This window comes from Pleurodeles waltl, chromosome 5, assembly GCF_031143425.1.
Source record: "Pleurodeles waltl isolate 20211129_DDA chromosome 5, aPleWal1.hap1.20221129, whole genome shotgun sequence".
NCBI lineage: Eukaryota > Metazoa > Chordata > Amphibia > Caudata > Salamandridae > Pleurodeles > Pleurodeles waltl.
This window is the reverse complement of record NC_090444.1, coordinates 1865021288-1865041136: the sequence shown is the minus strand read 5'-3', so window position 1 is coordinate 1865041136 and position 19849 is coordinate 1865021288. Positions and strand designations below refer to the sequence as shown.

Genomic DNA, 19849 nt, shown 5'->3' with positions numbered 1-19849 from the left:
TGAAATGTCTTCTTAAACCCTTATTTTGCTTTGCAGATGCTTGGCGCTCCAGAGTTCAGCTGAGACGGGTCCAAACCAAGGTCCACCAGGGAGTGAGGCTTTGAGGAGGAGACGCTTGGTATGCTGGGATCACACTCTCTAGAAGTCAAGGGGTTGTTCTTTTTCAGTGTCTGCTCTTTTTTTTCAGTTCAGGGTTTGTAATTTCGGATTGGCGGTTGGTATTTGTTCAGGGGTTCTATGAGTGGTTGTAGAAGGATGGAGTATGTCACTCCCTGATGGATCCAGTGTGGAAGGATCCACTTTGATCCTTCACAGAAATCTGTTCTCTGTAATAAATTTTACCTCGGTTTTTCGGTTTTCTACAAATCTGTCTGGTTCAACATTTTTCCAATATATAATACATTGATATTCCTTTTTAGTATTGAGTCTTCTGGTGAGTAATTTGAAGGTTAGATTTAACTACAAAATGGAAAAGGGGATGGCGAGGTTTGGAGATCAGCACTGTGGAGGGTAAATGTCTATATGTAATCCGATGTATGGGCTTTATTGTAGGGTGAGTTATACATATTTTTAGCTTTTTTGCCAAGACATAAAAACAATCAGTCCGTGATACTCAACTCTGGTACTGGTTACTATGCCTGTTTGGCTAGAACCAGGCAGTGCCCTTGACACCTGAAACAAGCATCGCCCCATCAGATGCTCCTCCTGGGGAGACCTAAACGCACATGGTGATGGCATGCAGCACACAAGGACCAATAATCACCATCATGTGCATTCCCTCTGCGCACAGCAGCGTGCCTGTTTTTATGTGATTCCACTTTATAAAGCACATACATTTAACTTGGAATTTCTCTGAGTGAGTTAGTGATGCAGACAGCAGTGTTTGGAAATGGAGAGACACCCCTCTTCACTATTTCTAACTTCTTCTGTCTGCAGCCTTTCAATCATGCTCACTACCCAAGCTTCCCAAATATATTTCATAGACTTCTTTGGAGCCACCCCCATTGGCCTATAGGTAGGTGACCAGATCTAAAAAACAACACTGAACCTGATGGTTTAAAACTCATCCCGGGGACTAGCAAGTGGGTGTGCGAGCACACACACACACATGCTTGCACACCCACTCTTTTACACAAACATGCACATACACAAGGCACACTTACAAACAAACATGCACACATACATATGCAGTCACATTAAAGTCAGATACCTATCCACGGCCAGATGCATGAATACACACACACAAAAAGGCACACTTGCTTGTTGATACAGACAGGGAGCGCAAACAACCATTTCCATGCTTTGAGTTCTCTAACTTGCATTAAAGTCTGCAGGTGACGAGTCAAGGTTGCCAGCTTCGCTCCTGTTCATCCTTGGTTGGTGGTCTTGCTAGCTCTATGCTGGTGGTAGCTACAGCAGCACTAATATGGAACCCATGGCTTTTGTTGTGGCAGGAGCAGTGCTGGGAAGAAACCACTGAAGCATGATGGGATGTGGGTGCAAGCAGGGCGAGACACAGTGATGGGAGTTAATACTGTCACAGCCATTGCAACCCTTGCCTCAGGAGTATTGTCCATACAAAGTAAGATGAACGCTCTTGATGGGCATTATTACATCTGTGGCAACACCGGTTACACGTGGCTACCCAGTGACTGCTCGGGATAATAGTCTACCAGTCGTAAGAGACTTGATCATTTCCCAGGTGAACAGCAAAACTGAAATCTCAAAGACTGCAACATTCTTTGGACTCAGTATTCTCAGCATCTGGGCTGGGCCTATTGATAAAACAAATAAGTGTAGCTAGGTACTGTAGGTGGTAGACAAACTAACTGCTAATGCTCCAAAAAGAATACACACTCAATCGATTGCCGAAAGAACTGTCGTTTTACACACCAGAATAGCCCTTGGCTCCATAGTGGCTGAAAGGGAGGCATTTGTGCCATTGTGGGGACCAAGTGCTGCATCTATATCGCTCGAAAAAAGAACCCAACCCTATGACCCCCTCGAGCTTGGGTAGAAGTAAGAAAAACGAAAGGTGCAGACAGGAGGATCATTCAATAGAGAATTTGAACAATGCTTAGTTGATGACCAATTTAAGTGATAACACACACTGAAGATTCAAGAGGATGTCTATACTTACAATATAGACATAATTATAATGACTTTACTATGCACATAAGCATCCTATAAGTGTAAGTATCCTCTTGAATCTTCAATATGTGTTTTGCCACTTAAGTTTGTCGTTAGTTTGTTGTTGGGTCTATGGGCTTAATTTATTTTTTGACGGAGGGCTTATTCCGTCACAAATGTGACCTATATACTGTCCTCCATATTATGATCTCCATAGGATATAATGGGATAGTAGTATGGCGGACGGGATATCCGACAGAGTTTTCCCTTCCGTCAAGATCTAAATCAGGCCCTAAATCTCTGGCAATCCATTAGACATCTGGGAGGAAGTGAAAGATGTACATCCTGGCAACCACAATATGGAATTGTGGGGCCTTTGGTCTGCTTTTGAAAGCGTGTTCAAGGGACAGGGAGTGAAGACTGTGAACGTTGTAACTCTGGTTATATTTCTTATTCTTTGTAGTCTGCTCTGAGTCTATAATGCAGAGTTTGACACGAGGAAATGGTAAATCCCATGTCCTTCCTTTATTGCTTCTTGGTGATGATCATGTTGACAGAAGAGAGAAAAGTGTTGCCCAGGATAGAACCCCGAGGCACAGCAGGGAAGGGTTGGACCAGGCCTGTTCAGATGCTCCAACCAACCCGAAACCACAGATGAAGCAGCAACGTCCAAGTTGCAAGAGAAAGTCAGATCATTGCATGATTGTTGGATGTTGGAACCACCCAGCATGCATTTACCACGCATGTCTTAACAACGTGGACTGAACCACAAATGTGTCTTTACAATGCATTCCTTTACCACGCAAGTCGTTACAATGACTTGCCTTAGGGAAAGCTCTGGACTTTGGAATAGTATAATTTACTATTTCAACTCCAGTCTGGCAACAGTAGGGAGAGTGGTGGACGTAAAGTCCAATATCAGTCCAAAATGAGCTTCCCTTAAGGCAAGTCATTGTAACAACTTGCGTGGTAAAGGAATGCATTGTAAAGACACATTTGTGGTTCGGGCAGCGTTATTAAGGCACAGCCTGATTCGAGCCGCATTATATAGGGTGTTTCCCTCGCATGACTTGGGGACAACACAATGTCCCAAGCTTGAGCTTGAACCCAAGTCAGTGCAGGTGGTTATTTGTGCAAGCTCTGCTGTAAGCTTTACTTGTAATTTGATTCTAGTGTGAACATTGCCTGGCTATGTCCAATAAGTCACTTATCTGGTGGCTTGTATGCAAACTATGCTGCCTGTCTGTATGCCTCTACCTAATGCTCAGTTTCACGTTGATCCAAAATTAGACAAATAATTGAAATGGCTGGTTGTGTGTGACACCTGGACTATTTACACAGATTATGTCTGCAGTTTCGGACACTACATACACAGATAACTATACATAGGTATCACACCAGGGGGCATAAGCAAAAGCATGGCGTATACATGCATCACAAGGTCATCCTTACAACACCTTTTCATGGCACATGTGTACGTTACAACGGGAACCAAGGGGGTAAAGCAACAGTGCAATATTCTTTGCAAATTGTGTACCTCAGCCAGTAATAGGGTATTTCTTACCCAGAACACTCAGTGGCACAGCTTAGCTCTTACCTCAAAATGTCTTGCCTTGAAACTGAAACTGAAACAGAAGTATGATTCCCACCCACATTCTGTGGCCTAAAATTTGCTTTCTTAAATTGGCGCTTGTATAACCCATCACAAAACAATTGTATACTTGGACATCACAGGACTTTGTTGCATTGTGCAAGTGTCCATGCACGTCATGTTATTATGAACTCTGGACTACAAGTCCCAGAATACAAAGGAAGCACTATTTCTGGTTATTGAGTTTGATGTTCCTGTCTGCCATCAGTGGTGGACACATCATTGTAGACTCTGTACTCCATGGCTGATGGTTCTCATAAATACAGAGCTCATTCGTCTAAACTGCTTTTCTCTTGAGTGATGGTGCCATCTGCCGTGCATGGCACCCTCGTCCACCTTCCACCATGATATATCTGTCCTTGTCAGCATGCTCTGTTACTATAGGAAGTACCTGGTATATTGGAGAACAGGATATCCGGATATGAAGACCATATCTGGCACCCATCCTGGTGTAGTCACCATGGCATGAGGCCATTTCCAACATGATATAAGCCAATCCCTTTTACACCCTGTGCTCCCGTACAATGGCAGATGCGTGATAGCGAAAGGCAGATGTGGCCGCTATAGAAGACGGGCATCGCAGTCACTGAAGATCAGCCTGAACTTGTCTAGGCCTAAAAGAAAGCATTGATGATAGTAATACACTTGAAATCACAATAATTTCACTTAATTCATTCATCTTCAATATCAAGGTAAAGTATTACACAAAGTCTAATAATACAAAAAGATCACTTTAAGCAACAGTCGTGGGTGTACGTATAGGGTTTTCGTTTGTCACATATTTATAGGAAAAAAGAGATCATATGATTCTTTCTTCGATATAAGAATATTTCCCTTTTTATTGACTATAGTTTGATTGTGTCTATTTTTCTTTTTATCCTTTTTCCCTTATTTTCTCTCTCTTTTTCTTTCTCTCGTTATTTCATTCTGTTTATTCTTCTTTTCCTGTTAGTTTCTCTCTGAGAATACCTTCCTGGGTTGTTTATTGTTTTCTTGTTTCTTCTTTCTTGTAGGTGTCTCCTGTTTCAGGTATATCGCTCCCGGAAGTGTGGAAAAGGAAGGAAAAAAGGAGGTAGTAGGTAAGTAAAATATCTCTTGTGAAATAAATTAATGATATCTGTTGGGGGGGGGTGAGATTTGTGCCTAAAAGTGTGCGCATTATTTCGTTTTTCAGTGCTCAAGTGCTCCTAGTGTATAGAGGACAAGAAACGTTATTACATATTTTCCCACTCCTTCCTACATTTCTGTTAGGTTTCTCCCTCCCTCCCCCTCCTTCATACTTGTCAATTAAGTATACAGGTTTGGCAAATAAGCCCATACCTGTAGTAGCCACATCCCCCCCGGAACGTGGCGGGTTGTTCCGGCATCCTTCTGCTTTGACTCTGCTTCGGCTGGGAAATCTATTTCCTGAGCCCTCTCTGCCTCCTCGGACTCCACTCCGCTCTCCTCTGTCTTTCCGTAGTTCGGTGTCTTTGTCTCTCTTCTGGCATCCTCCTCGTCGTCAGATGCCGGCCTCCTATTCTGTTTCTCTCCTTCCGCCGCCGACGTTCTACTCGTCCTTTTCTCTCCTCCCGGTGTCTCCTCGCAACCCTCTTCTTCCTGGTTTGCGCGTCCCAGGAGACGCAAATTGTTTGTCGGAGTGCTCCCGGGGCACTCATTTATCGGCCCCACTCGAGGCAACAATTTTATACTTAAATAGATGATAGAATTTATCTCGCTGTCATCCCTCTGGGATAAAACTGCTCCAATGCCTACATCCGTTTGTAAATAAAAAGGTTTAGAAAAATGAGGTCAACGCAACACTGGTTTGATTGTTAAGCTCCATTTCAAGGACTCATATCTCTTCAACTGTGTGGTCGTCAGCCCTTTAAGCTTAGTGGGTTGATCCGTTTTTAGGAGGTTAGTCAAAGGGGTTGCCATGGTAGAATAATTAGGGATAAATCTGCTATAGTACCCGACCAATCCTTACAATTAACGTTTTTTTGTTTGAGGTGTTGGAACTTTAAGGATAGCTTCTACTTTGCCGAGATGTGGTTGGATATGTCCCCTTTCAATCATATACCCAAGATATGCAGTGTACTCTTTGGCAAGATTTAATTTTTATGGATTAGCGGTCCCTGCTCCCATTAAGGTATGAAAAACACCTGATAAATGATTTAGGTATTCTTTTGAGGTCTCACTATATATGACTGTCATTTAAATAGGCGGCTGCATAACCTGTATGTGATCGTAATAATTTGTCCATTAGGCGTTGGAACGTAGCTGGAGCCCCATGTAAGCAGAATGGGAGAACTGTGAAGTGGTACAACCCTGAAGATGTAGAAAAGGCCGTCTTCTCCTTATCTTTGGGATTTTAGGGTATTTGACAGTACCCTTTTGTTAGGTCTAAAGCGGATATGTACTGTGCTTTCCCTAATTGTTCAATTAACTCGCCCACTCTTGGTATGGGATATGTATCAAAGTCTGATATGTTATTCAATTATCTAAAATCAATACAAAAGCAAACGGTTACATTAGGTTGGGAACTAATACCACCGGCGAACACCAGGGACTGGTGGAGGGTTCAATTATACCCATTTGTAACATACTTTGTACCTCTTGTTCTACCAATTTCCTACGGGCTTCAGGAATACGATATGGCCTAAGATGTACCACCTTCCCCTCTTTTGTATTGATCTTGTGATATATCAAAGAGGTCTTACCAGGTGTTAAAGAAAAAAGCTCTTTATTCTGTTCTAGGACCTTTAATAATTGTTCTTGTTGTTCAGAGGATATGTGAGGGTTTATATGAGGAAGCCATTTGCCTGAGTTATCCGGCTGTGGACATAAATTTATGTCTAGGGGTTTCACCTTATTTATGAAATATCCAGTGTCTAGGCGTGGGAAGGAGATATCAGGTTCTTCCTATATCTTTAATAAGTTAATGTGATAGATCTGTGTTTTTCTAGGCGATACAGAAATTTGTAGGCGATATGTAACTGGATTTACCTGTTCGAATATTTCAAAAGGACCTTGCCATTTAGCCATTAGCTTATTTTCATAACTAGGTAAAAGTACAAGTACTTCTCCCCCACCTTTGTTTCGTAAGGATGTTCCTCGATTATAATATTTCTTCTGTTTATCTTGAATGTCCTCTAGGTGTACTCTAACATCTTCCCAGACTGTTTGTAATTGATCTTTTAATTGTTGTGTATATTCTAGTATCTCCTTATCTTCTGTCTCGTTTTCCTCCCAACTTTCAGCAGCCATATCTAATAATGTTCGGGGCTGTCGACCAAAAACAAGTTCAACGGGATTATGTCAAGTTGAGGCCTGTACATGAGTTCTTATGGCATAGAACACTAATGGTAGTTTTTTATCCCAGTCACGTCCAGAGTCAGCTATGGATTTTTTAGGATTGTCTTGATGGTTCTGTTGTATCTCTCCACTAAACCATCTGTTTGTGGGTGATACACAGATGTGCAAAGATGTTTCACACCCAATAGTTGACATATTTGTGCCACCAACTGTAGGAAGTAAGAGATAGTGTGCACAGAGTCCAAGGGTTCCCCTTAGAGGTAAGATAGTGGCAAAATAAGATAATTCTAATGCTCTATTTTGTGGTAGTGTGGTCGAGCAGTAGGCTTATTAGAGGGTAGTGTTAAGCATTTGTTGTATACACACACAGGCAATAAATGAGGAACACACACTCAAAGACTTAACTCCAGGCCAATAGTTTTTTTTTATAGAAAATATATTTTCTTAATTTATTTTTAGAACCACAAGTTCAAGATTTGAAGTAAATACATAAAATGCAAGGTATTCCACACAGGTAAGTTATGAACTTTGAATCAGAGCAATAGTATACCCAGTTTTGGTATAAATGGCAATAAGCTATTTTAAAAGTGGACACAGTGCAAAAATCAACAGTTCCTGGGGGAGCTAAGTAATGGTTAGTTTGTCAGGTAAGTAAGGCACTTACAAATCTAAGTTCCTGGGCATAGGCAGCCCACCGTTGGGGGTTCAAGGCAACCCCAAAGTTACCACACCAGCAGCTTAGGCCCGGTCAGGTGCAGAGGTCAAAGAGGTGCCCAAAACACATAGGCGCCTATGGAGAACAGGGGTGCTCCGGTTCTGCCAGCAGGTAAGTACCCGCGTCCTCGGAGGGCAGACCAAGGGGGGTTTTGTAGAGCACTGGGGGGGACACAAGTAGGCACACAAAACACACCCTCAGCAGCACAGGGGCGGCTGGGTGCAGTGTGCAAAGCAGGCGTTGGGTTTTGTATTAGAAACAATGAAGGGACCCGGGGTCACTCTAGAGGTGGAGGCAGGGCACGGGGGCTTCTTGGGCCAGCCACCAACTGGGCTAGGCAGGGGGTCGCCTGATGGTCACTCCTGCACTGAGGTTCGGTTCCTTCTACTCCTGGGGGCTGCGGGTGCAGTGCTTGGTCCAGGCGTCTGGTTCCTTGCTACAGGCAGTCGCGGTCAGGGGGAGCCTCTGGATTCTCTCTGCATGCGTCGCTGTGGGGGTCCAGGGGGGTCGTCTCGGGTTACTCACGAGGTCACAGTCGCCTGGGAGTCCTCCCTGTAGTGTTGGTTCTCTAGAGCTCAATCCGGGGGCGTTGGGTGCAGAGGGTGAAGTCTCACGCTTCCGGCGGGAAGAGTGAGTTCTTTAAATGTTGTTAGAAAGTTGCAAAAATGTTGCTGTAGGTGAACAGTGCCGCTGTTCTCAGGAGTTTCTTGGTCCTTTGGCTCAGGGCAGTCCTCTGAGGCTTCAGAGGTCGCTGGTCCCTGTCGGATGCGTTGCTGTTCTCAAGATGGAGGATTTCTAAAGGCAGGGGTCACTTCAGCTCAGGACCCCTTAGGGGCTGTCTTGACAGGTGGGTGACTCCTCCTTGTTTTTTTCACTATCTCCTCCAACCTTGTCGCCAAAAGTGGAGGTAGTGGCCGGAGGGGCGGGCATCTTAACTAGCTGGGATGCCCTGGGGTACTGTAACAAAAGGCATGAGCCTTTGAGTTCCTGCAGGGGGAGATGAGAAGCACCTCCACCCAGTGCAGGCTTTGTTCTGGCCACAGAGTGACAAAGGCACTCTCCCCATGTGGCCAGCAACTCGTCTGGTTGTGGCAGGCTGGCAGAAACTGGTCAGCCTAGCACTAGGAATCGGACTGGTATTTAGGGGGCATCACTAAGTTGCTCTCTGGGTGCATTTTACAATAAATTCCACACTGGCATCAGTGTGCGTTTATTGTGCTGAGAAGTTTGATACCAAACTTCCCAGATTTCAGTGTATTATGGAACTGTGGAGTTCGTGTTTGACAGACTCCCAGACTATATACTCTTATGGCTACCCTGCACTTACAATGTCTAAGGTTTTGCTTAGACACTGTAGGGGCATAGTGCTCATGCACATATGCCCTCACCTGTGGTATAGTGCACCCTGCCTTAGGGCTGTAAGGCCTGCTAGAGGGGTGGCTTACCTATGCCACAGGCAGTGTGAGGTTGGCATGGCACTCTGAGGGGAGTGCCGTGTCGACTTAGTCATTTTTTCCTCACCAACACACACAAGCTGTGAGGCAGTGTGCATGTGCTGAATGAGGGGTCCCCAGGGTGGCATAAGATATGCTGCAGCCCTTAGAGACCTTCCCTGGCATCAGGACCCTTGGTACCAGGGGTACCAGTTACAAGGGACTTATCTGAGTGCCAGGGCTGTGCCAATTGTGGAGACAAAGGTACAGTTTAGGGGAAGAACACTAGTGCTGGGGCCTGGTTAGCAGGGTCCCAGCACACTTTCAATCAAAACTTAGCATCAGCAAAGGCAAAATGTTAGGGGGTAACCATGCCAAGGAGGCATTTCCTTACATCAACCGAGACATAAATGGGGTGCCTTGATCTGTTAGTAATTCTCGGGGAAACCCAACTCGGGAGAAAAACCGAATCATAGCATGTGCCACGTTCTTGGTTGTCATGCTGGAAAGAGGGATCGCCTCAGGGTGCCTAGTTGCATAATCTACTAGCACAAGAATGTGCATATTTCCTCTGGATGAAGGGGTTAAGGGTCCTACAAGGTCCATACCCACTGGAGAAAAAAGGATATCAATAATTGGCAATGAGTATAAGGGGGCTTACTTAACTGTCCCGGGGTTAACTAGTTGACATTTCGACAGTGTGCACAAAATTCCGGATATTTGAAAAAACTCCAGGCCAATAAAATCGCCTGAGGAGATATTCTTCAATTATTTTCTCTTCCATAATGCCCGCCACCTGCTTGAGCATGGGCTAAATGTAATGCCTGGTTAGAATAGTGATTGGGTACCACTAATTGCTTCTTCTACAAATCATTATGTCGTGTCACCCTGTATATTAACCCATTTTGAGTGATAAAATGTGGACCTACCTGTCCGGTTTTCTCTGTTAGTGCCGAGGCCCAAGCATGTTGTAAAGTGGGATCGTCCCTTTGACTAGCTCGAAAGGTCGGTACCGTAGCCAGGACAGGTTTATCTGTCAGGGGTGAAGGTAAAGAAGGAGAAGTATTGGTTAAACAATATATTCTCTTTTGCTCCCTTTTTTCAGATCTACTTAATTTCAACTTTTTCTTACCTGTACTAATAAGTGTCTGACTGAAGGGGGCTTCTGATAACCACGGATCCAACATCTCTTTTTGTGTTATGTTGTTTAACAAGTCAGGAAAAGCACTGTAGTCTGTTCCTATGATCACCTGTTCTACGAGGTGTGATATTACTCCTACTAAGAGGGAATCTCCTTTTCCTCTCCATTCTACTTGAATTTCGGCTGAGGGATGTTGTCTCCTGTCTCCATGAATACAGCAGATTGAGACAAATGTATCAGCTTTTGTGTGTTCCGGGGCTACTAAATCCGCCTTGACCACGATTGACTGCAGCCAGATTCAACTAGAACTCTAGTGGATTTCTGATTGACTAACGTTTCTTTCATATATTGGGTTAGTCCTCGGGCTGTACATAATAGCCTTCCTCGAGTCACGCCTATTTTAATTGGTTCGGGCTTGGACATTTTGTGGGGACAATTACGCGTGATGTGGCCCCATTCTGCACAGCTATAACATTGAGGTGCCTGGTTAGGTTCTCTATGTGGGATATGCATACTGGTGCCCGCTTCAGTCTCTCTCCATACCCGTGGTTTGGAAGAGGTTTTCCATCCAAGGGCTGGTCCCTTTTGATGACTGACCCTAAATTCAGGAGCTCTATGAAATGCGCAGGCTAAAGCTTTGGCTGTTGGAGGTATTGACATTAAAATGTTGTTTTATCCAATTACGAGTTTGTAATGGAAGGGCCTATAAGTATTGTTCTAATAATACAACTTGTATGACTTCCTCTCCATTTGTTCCAATTGGACCTAACCATTTTAATCCTAAACCCTGTACTCTATAATAAAGAGCTCTAGGGTTCTCCATGGGAATCCACTTCGTTTTGCTGAACTTTATTAGGTAATATTTTGTATCATAGCCCACTCGCTCTAAAATAGCCTTCTTTATCTCAACATAGGGAGTTGTAGCTCCAGGTTTTACAGCCTGGTAGGCGGACTGTAAAGTCCCTGTCAAAAGGGGGGCTTTGTATTGACCCCATCGTTCTTGGGGCCAATTTGCAGAAGATGCAACCCTTTCAAAATTAGTGAAAAACGCGTTGAGGTCTTCCCCTTCATGAAACTTTTGTAATACTGAACTAGGTACATTAGAGTGTACTCTAGTGGTAGCAATGGTATCTGTTGGTTTTTGCAGAGCGGTCTCACGTACCAATTGATTGTTCGCAATTATGGTGGCTTGACTCTTCAATGCATTTTGCAAGGTTTCCCTATCACTCTGAGCTTCTCGTACTTGTTCCTCCCATACCATCTGAAGGTGTCTCTGCCCTTCTGCAAGTTGTTGGGTCATATCTCCCAGGGATGGTTTTGTATCCATATTCGCACTCCCATTATGGAGAATTGGATCCCAATTCTGACACCAGTATGTTATGGGTGTACGTATAGGGTTTTCGTTTGTCACGTATTTATAGGAAAAAAGAGATCATGCAATTCTTTCTTTGATAGAACAATATTTCCCTTTTTATTGACTATAGTTTATTTGATTTTCTATTTTTCTTTTTATCATTTTTCCCTTATTGTCTCTCTTTTTCTTTCTCTCGTTATTTCATTCTGTTCTTCTTTTCCTGTTAGTTTCTCTCTGAGAATATCTTCCTGGATTGTTTATTGTTTTCTTGTTTCTTCTTTCTTGTAGGTGTCTCCGGTTTGAGGTATATCGCTCCCAAGTAGGGAGTAGGTAAGTATAATATATCTTGTGAGATAAATTAATGATACCTGTTGGGAGGGGGGGTGAGGTTTGTGCCTAAAAGTGTATGTATTATTTCGTTTTTCAGTGCTCAAGTGCTTAGTGCATAGAGGACAAGAAACGTTAATGAATATTTTCCCACTCCTTCCTATATTTCTATTAGGTTTCGCCCTCCCTCCCCCTCCTTCACACTTGTCAAATAAGTATACAGGTTTAGCACTTAAGCCTGTACCTGTAGTAGCCACGACCCTCCTGGGACGTGGCGGGTGGTTCCGGAGTCCTTCTGCGTTGACTTGGCTTTGGCTGGGAAATCTTTTTCCCGAGCCCTCTCCGCCTCCTCTGACTCCTCGCCGCTCTCCTCTGTCTTTCCCTAGTTCGGAGTCTGTCTCTCCTCTGGCGTCCTCCTCGTCATCGGATGCCGGTCTTCTCTTCTGTTTCTCTCCTCTCGCCGCCGACGTTCTACTCGTCCTTTCCTCTCCTCGCAACCCTCTTCTTCCAGGTTTGCGCATCCCAGGAGACGCAAGTTTATCAGCCCCACTCGAGTAGTGGGGCCGGCAGTAACAGCCAACCTGTTAAAGCAACATGATTTGTTAAACACACAATCATGTTTTTATAAGAGAAGGACAGTCTCAGGAAAAAGCCCCACACCAACAAAATACTGGGTTGAATAAACCCAGTCAGTCCACCCAAAATTAAAAATAAGGTCCCTGTTGTGCAGCACAAGTCCCAGATTGTGGAGGAGGGCGATCCATTTTTTGTTCCCTCTGTTAGGCTGAACTGCAGTGCACTTTTAAAGTTATTTCTAATGCTTTTTCTACCTTCATCGGGACCAATTCTAGCTTAAATGATACAAAATCAGACTTCTTGAATCCTATCTGATACCAAGGTGAGGTCTATAAAAATACATAATAAACACCAAGAGGCATGTAATTCAATTATATTCCATAATTGATTTAGCATAAAGAACGTTGATACCCTTTAAAGTCTTAATTTTGTTGGATAGCTCCTGTCACCATTTTTGAGATTCAACCTAATGATGTTTGATTTTCATCTTCATGCATCGTGCATGCGCAGAAAAGTTCGGTTTGGAATTATATAGGTTGTTTGGTTGCTTGTGGATTGCCTAATATCGAATTACTGTTTGACGTAAACACTATGGAAGGCAATGGTATAAAGCGTACCCAAATTCTTTGTTAAATTATTTGTGGAATATGATTTAATTCGGTCTATTGATCTTGATGATGTATTTCTACTTTTTTTGATCAGCCGCACGATGTTATCAGATAGGATCATTTTGATTAAAGTTACCTTTTTGCATTATTGTACATTAGATTTCTTGGAATCCCTACCTTGATGTTGAAGATGAATGTAGTGAGTACATTTATTGATTAATGTGATCCCATGTGTATTACTATCGTGCGTGCTCTCTTTTGGGCCTCAGAGTTCGGGTTGTTTCTCAGTTTGAGTCAGTGCTCTGTCACTCTGCTCGCCCACATCCTTTCTGGTGACTTCAGTTTTGAAGGTCACTGAAGCTCCAACCACATCCGGTGGACGAGCTGCGCCGTTGACAGCAGGAGTGATACTTGTGCAGCCCTAAGTCCTCACAAAGATAGAAATCTTTATGATGGAGTATCTGTGCTGCGTACTCGTTAATGTCCCCTCTTGCCCCCTCTGTAGGTTGGTGCCACCCATCTCTGCACCGTGACCTCCGCTAGTTCCTCTGGCACCTGGGCATGCGGCAATGACGGGTCCATCACGGTGTGAGGCAGACATGGCCACCAGGGGCGGCGGACGGCGCCATCGCTGAAGGTCGAACCACAAAATCTGACGGACAAGCTCCAGTTGACTGATCTAGAGATTGTCTGTTGGCAGAAAATCCATCCTAGCAATGTTCAAGTTCCACCACACCCAGTCTGTCCCGACCTACTCGCCTGCGGATGGCTACCTGTCCTGCCGAAGGGTCGTCATGGCTGAGGGTGGGAGTGACCGGGCCCCGCAGTTCACTCCCGAGGAGCTGGAGGTGCTGGCGGAGGGGGCCCTGGCGAAGTACCCTCAGTTGTATGGCCCTGGAGACAAGCAGGTTAGTATTAAATGGATGAGCGTTTACCCAGGGATGCTTCGCTTTACGGAGCTATTCACTGGATTTGTTTTGTATTTTTTTTCCTTGCTGAAAAATAATTTATTGATTTTTAAAAATAACATTACAATTCATTAACTTGTCCCATCCTCCCTCCCCCCCCCCCCCCAAAAAAAAAGAACAAGGAGAGAAGTGAGAGTCACACAGTGTGCAAATTAATATTAATCCATACATATCACTGGATCACGTAAACAGCATAATTGGTACTGTTGCATCAAATTACAGCAGATCAGCATCACAGACATATCGAAAGAGTATTAATCAATGGTCCCCTCCATGCCTTGTCCCGGATTTGTTTTCTTAACTCACGCACCACACACAGTAATATTTTTCAAACTAGCTATGATGTGGATACATGACTATGTACACATTTGTTCTGCACATTACTACTATTTCTCAAGTTAGGGTCACACTAAGGTTTCCCTCCAGCCACAGCAGGACTATCGTGAGTTTAGGGGCCTTCAGTATTGGCGAGGTGGACCACCATGTACCTAAATCCATAGGGACAGAGTGATCACATTGAAAAGTTAGGGTTTGTTAAGTTTAGGCTTACACCGGAGAATTTCGCTTGGTTGTGGGTCTGATATCTCCAGTAGATAAACATTTAAAGGGGTAACAGTGATGAGGACTAGTCTCGTCTGTCTCAAAAGGCCTCCTTTCTGCAGCGATGTGTGTCCCTTGCACACAGCGGCATGGTTAAGTGATACAGAAGCTGTTGTTTGCACGGTACTATTTTTCTTTGATTTGAGGGCAGCTTTTCAGAATTGGCTTCCTTTCCAAGTGTTACACTGTTTCATTGTGTGGTTTAGCAATTATGATTGCTGTTGGTGAGGGTGATCCGAAAAGATTAACTAATTTGTGCTAATTTTATTTTATTAAAGGTCAAAGCTCATGCCAAAGTGAAAATCTGGCAGGCCATCGCCAGAAGTGTCCGAACAAAGGGGGTGTACGAGCGCAGCAGCAGACACTGTCGCAAGCGCTGGGAGGACCTCCGCCGCTGGACGCGGCTCACGTGCGTGAATCTGCTGGGGAAGTCTACTGAGCAGAAGAAAAGGGTGCGGCGCACCATGACGCCGATGATGCGCAAGATCCTGGAGGTCGCTTATCCCGACTTGGCAGAGCAGCTACAGGCCAAAGAGAAGCAGGAAGTGGGTGAGTAATGAGTAATACATTTTATATCCTTTCAACTTAGGCTCATATTTATGGGCTTTGTGGCGTAGGTCAGCGCAGCGCGTCGCCTAGCTGCTCTGCCCTGCGTCCAAGGGAAATTGCAGGAATGTGCTGTATTTATGGCATGCAGCGCGTTCCTGTCTTTTCTGACTGCGCTGGCGCCGTATTGACAGTCTAGCGCCGACGCAGGCACCCATGCACCATGGTGTCTTCAGTTGTAGGCAGGATTGTTTTTAGGTAGGAAGGGGCACCTTCCTGCACAAAAACAATCCTGGGAGACTATTTCCTCTTTCTGTGTGTTCTGCAGAATGCAGTTCACATAAAACGAGGAAAGAACAAGGAGACAAAAAGATATTTCTCCTGATTGCGCATCCCTTGGGGCGGTACAAGGTTTTGGCGTATCCCCAGGATTACAAGGTCTTGTAAATCTAGGAATGCGTCAAAATCCATGGGTTTTGCGTGGGAAAACCCACTGCAGTGCTCGTGGAACGCCTCCCTGGCGCAGAGTAACGCAACACACAAATGTGTCCTACCTGGCCTTACTCCATATCTATGACAACATTCAAAGCCGTGCAAAGTGGCCTTTCGCGGCCTCATAGATATCATTCCAAGATTTGTGCCGCCCTTGCGTCACAAAATGTGATGCAACAGTGACTCCAGGGGCTCGTAAGTATGCCCCTTGTGCTTGTTATAGTGTATAACATCGATATGTCATACCATGTCACTAAGATCACCACACGATGCCCAGCCAAGCAGGATTTAGCTGCACAGCCCACTTTTATTTTCGTATTTATGTTCTTGCATCCATTCACTTGTTTGAGTCAATCACGTGACTCACTGGCATTGGAAATGAAGGGGCAACAGTCAGGCTTGTCACTGATGCATCACAGAGCAAACCAAGCTGTTGTGGCATTTCCTGTGTTACACTGACACATTCAATACTTGTGTTTTTGGTATCTAAGGCTGGGCCCGCTTCAAGGTGCCACAGCAAATGCAGTGATGGCTGTTTGAGTTGCAGCTTCCAGACAAGTGGGCCCTTGGCCGTCTGGAGTTACCAGTGTATCTTTCAGATACACTGGGAACTCCTGGACGGTGCACGGACGTTCCCATACAACCACCCATGCTTTTTGATGCAAAACCCTATCTACTAACATTAGTAGTCAGGGTTTAGCTCCAAAAATTAACACCGCTGAAAAGCAGGCATTAAAAGGAGAAATGATTTCATTTCTCCTTTCTTTTCTGACTTTGCATGCGCGCTGTACTGTGCAGCAGAAATACAGCGTCGGAAAAGTTTTCAAGTGTGTCTATGCACAGTATTTTGTATTGGAAGGGTACCCTTCCAGTACAAAACCTATGCTAGACCCACACACACACCCGAGCACTATGGTGTTAAGGTGTGTATGTGACGCTTAGCAGCTGAAACCACAACCAGCGCCAAGGAGAGGGCAGGAGAGAGCCATGTTTATATAAATATGGCCTCTCCCGCTGCCTCCTTCTCACACAGCACAGATTTTTTGCCCGCTGCATGGGAATCTGGTAAATTTGGGCCGCAGGGTCTACAATGCGATGTCCAGATTTTATAGTTCAGGACATTTGTGTATGAGTTTGATATTATGGTGACTGGTCTCTGTCGCACCTCCAGGAACCTTAAGAAGACCCAAGGAAGAGGTCGACGAGCCATCCGGGGACACGCAGGAGGTGGCACCGCATTGGAAAGGTGGTGCGAGCTGCACAGAGGGACCGAGTGGCACGGACGGTGAGGTGCCTGCCTTGAATGTCAGCTCAGGAACCCCTCCCAGTGACTGGAAAAGAGAGACGTTTGACCCTGTCCAGCCCCCTGTTGTGGTGAAGGACACCATGACATGTGCTCCTATGGCTGGCACCACCAATGCCTTCGCTCTTTCATCTTCCGCGAGGCACCAGTTCCCTGCCAGGAGATATCAGGCTAGGGTCTCGCGTGCTGCACACACCATGCCCCCTGTTAACATGCACCCTGTCCTTGTATCCCAGGAGGCCCTGCATGTCTTAAAGGACCTGCATGCTGGGCAGGCTGCCTCCCTGGGTGTTCTCCGGGAGCTGAGCAGGAAGTTGGACAGGGTTGTGGATCTCCTGGAGGGTCTTCATTCAGCCCAGGCTGCTCAGTACAGCAGTATCCCGGCTGCCGGTACTGTCCATGACACAGAGACTTCGCCTCCCTACCCACATACCCTCTGGTCCTGAACGCCTGAGCCTCCATCAGTTGCCCCAGTCCAGCCTTCAATGGCATCCCCCACACCATCTGAGATGGACCTGAAAGACTGTCGCAAGGCCTCTTGACGGCTGCGCAAGGCAAGATGTGGGGGCTTCACACACCAGCATAAAGGACTTTAAAGACTTTATCCTATATGTCTGACCCAGATTACCCCCCAACCCAGATCAAGGGGATCTATTTGTGTTACGATTTAATTTTCAACATATCTTGCATAAAAGTACATTATGATGTCCTGAGGGTTTTGTTGTCTTTTTTTTAATTTTTTTATTTTACTCAGGGCATATGTTGAAGTTTTCTTACACTCTGTTATTTCTAGGGAGAAACAATGTTTGAAAACGGATATATGTTAAATTCCACCCATGCTGTTGGCCAAATCAGGGTGGTCGTCTTCTTCCATTCCAAGGGGATAGTTTCCCAGACGCCGCACTCGGATGTCTTTTTTTTTTTTTTTTTCCACTCCTGTATTTTGCCTGGACCGGGTCCTTCGATCTCCTTGCTGGGGCTTCACGTGTTGCACAGGTACCTTTGGGGGCTGTGGTTTGCATCAGGTGAATGTTGTGATGGGTACACTCCTTCAAGCCTTGCTCTTTGAGGGTTCCTGTTGCTGGGTGGGCAGCAGGTACTCAGACGGTTCCATTCCTTGAAGAAGTGACCTATTCACAACAGATGTGCTGTGACAGCCTCCACACTCAACGTTCAGCAGGTTCAGTGACACAGGAACATGCCTCAGATGTGAGTGACAGTCAGGGTACGGCCATTACCAGCCCCCCGGCATGAAGGGGGCTGGTATCTGACTGAGGGGGGCCGGTAGGGAGGCTGAGACTGCAGGGCAAAGGCTAACCCCATCTGAGGCTGTAGAGTCTGCTCTGCCCACCTCCACTGTTCGTGGGTTTGGAGGGCAACAACTTTTCAACCTGTAGCCAACTGTGCAGAACTCCACCTGTGTTCTTTTCTTACTATTCTGTCGATATTTTGCGCTTGAGATATTCAGGGGACATACTAAAATCTTCACAATATACCCCAGAAATACATCAAATGGAGATAAAACATTATGGTATAAAAATGTATGTAAACCGGACTGCTTGTCGGCCCCTAGAGGCTAAAAAGAAGATTAAAGCGCACAGAGGATGGATTGTTTTAATCCACTTGGATAAATGTTTTAACATTATATAAAAAATTACCAATTTCCGGTTCAACCCTGTATGAGCTCCACTAAAACATAAGAATATACTTTCACAATATCTGTGCACCTTATGACTTTTAAGTACTAGCTTTAAAGAACATTCAAGCATCTTTAAAAATATGGACATTAAGTAGTTACATTAATTTAAGATACTTGTTTACAGTTGGAAACACAACAGTTTGGTGAGATTATGGCAGGATGGGCCCAGGTCGACTAAAAATTTGTTACAGAAACCACATTGAAGCGAAAACTGAAACGTCTGTCTCACATAGCTAGAAACTGCCCTTGTTAACTATCTTTGAGGATACCTCAACCAGGTATATTCTCTGAGGCCTCACTCGTCTCCGTCTCAGAAGGCACAGTATACATCTGCATTCTCAAAATAGTCAATATTGGAGGATAGATGGATGATAGGGGGACATATTTTCGTAATCCAGGTCAGATACAGCTCTATGTAAATATGCAAACCATCGATTTCTTGGAAAAGACTTCTGTTTCCATAGTTTTGCCCAAATAAATCACTTCAATGAATTTTCTGGGGATGGCAAAGAACAGTATACAGCTTAAATATTTGTGGTTCTTGAGTGAACGAATGATTGATTACATTGAATTCCAGCCTTATCTGAGCCTTGGTTTGAGGTTGGGAGGTTAATTAAAGACCTACATACTTTGCATTATATGAGCTCTAATCATTTAGACTACCTTCCAGGATGGGCTGAGAGCTCCTAATCCAAAAGTGGCAGAAATGTAGCTTTCAGTACTTCCAGTCTGGGACAAGCAGTTGGGCTTACTGCATCCAAGTGTGGTTTCCTTAAACGAGGACTCAATGAGCCTGCTTTACTTTTTAAAAAAGACATCAGCTGGCTTTGCCCACCCGGAGTCTTGAACCAATAACCAAAGTAAATTTAGCTGTTCTGGCAAAGTACTCAACAACTACTATTGTCTCGGTTCCTGTAATTTTGACCTCCAGTTTAATCACGTTGTAAGGATCCAAGCTTTTCAATTCACACTATCGATCTGCTGCGCTGTTAGCCGGGAACTTAGGGCC

At 44.8% G+C, this 19849-nt stretch overlaps 1 protein-coding gene across 5 annotated transcripts in view; it reads left to right on the top strand.

The window, feature by feature from the left end:
• The window catches only part of LOC138296898 (uncharacterized), a 49054-nt gene extending 31200 nt beyond the window's left edge, over window positions 1-17854 (top strand). For 4 of the 5 annotated variants that reach the window (XM_069236396.1, XM_069236399.1, XM_069236398.1 and 1 more), the window contains exons 2-7: window positions 37-118; window positions 4795-4860; window positions 12010-12051; window positions 13738-14140; window positions 15079-15349; window positions 17010-17854. In XM_069236396.1, coding sequence (XP_069092497.1) covers window positions 13949-14140; window positions 15079-15349; window positions 17010-17587 — 1041 coding nt within the window. In that variant the 5' untranslated portion in view covers window positions 37-118; window positions 4795-4860; window positions 12010-12051; window positions 13738-13948 and the 3' untranslated portion in view covers window positions 17588-17854. Of the gene's footprint in view, window positions 1-36; window positions 119-4794; window positions 4861-7537; window positions 7593-12009; window positions 12052-13737; window positions 14141-15078; window positions 15350-17009 lie in introns of all 5 variants that reach the window. The other variant, XM_069236400.1, reaches the window with a different exon arrangement.
• The last annotated feature ends 1995 nt before the right edge of the window (window positions 17855-19849 follow it).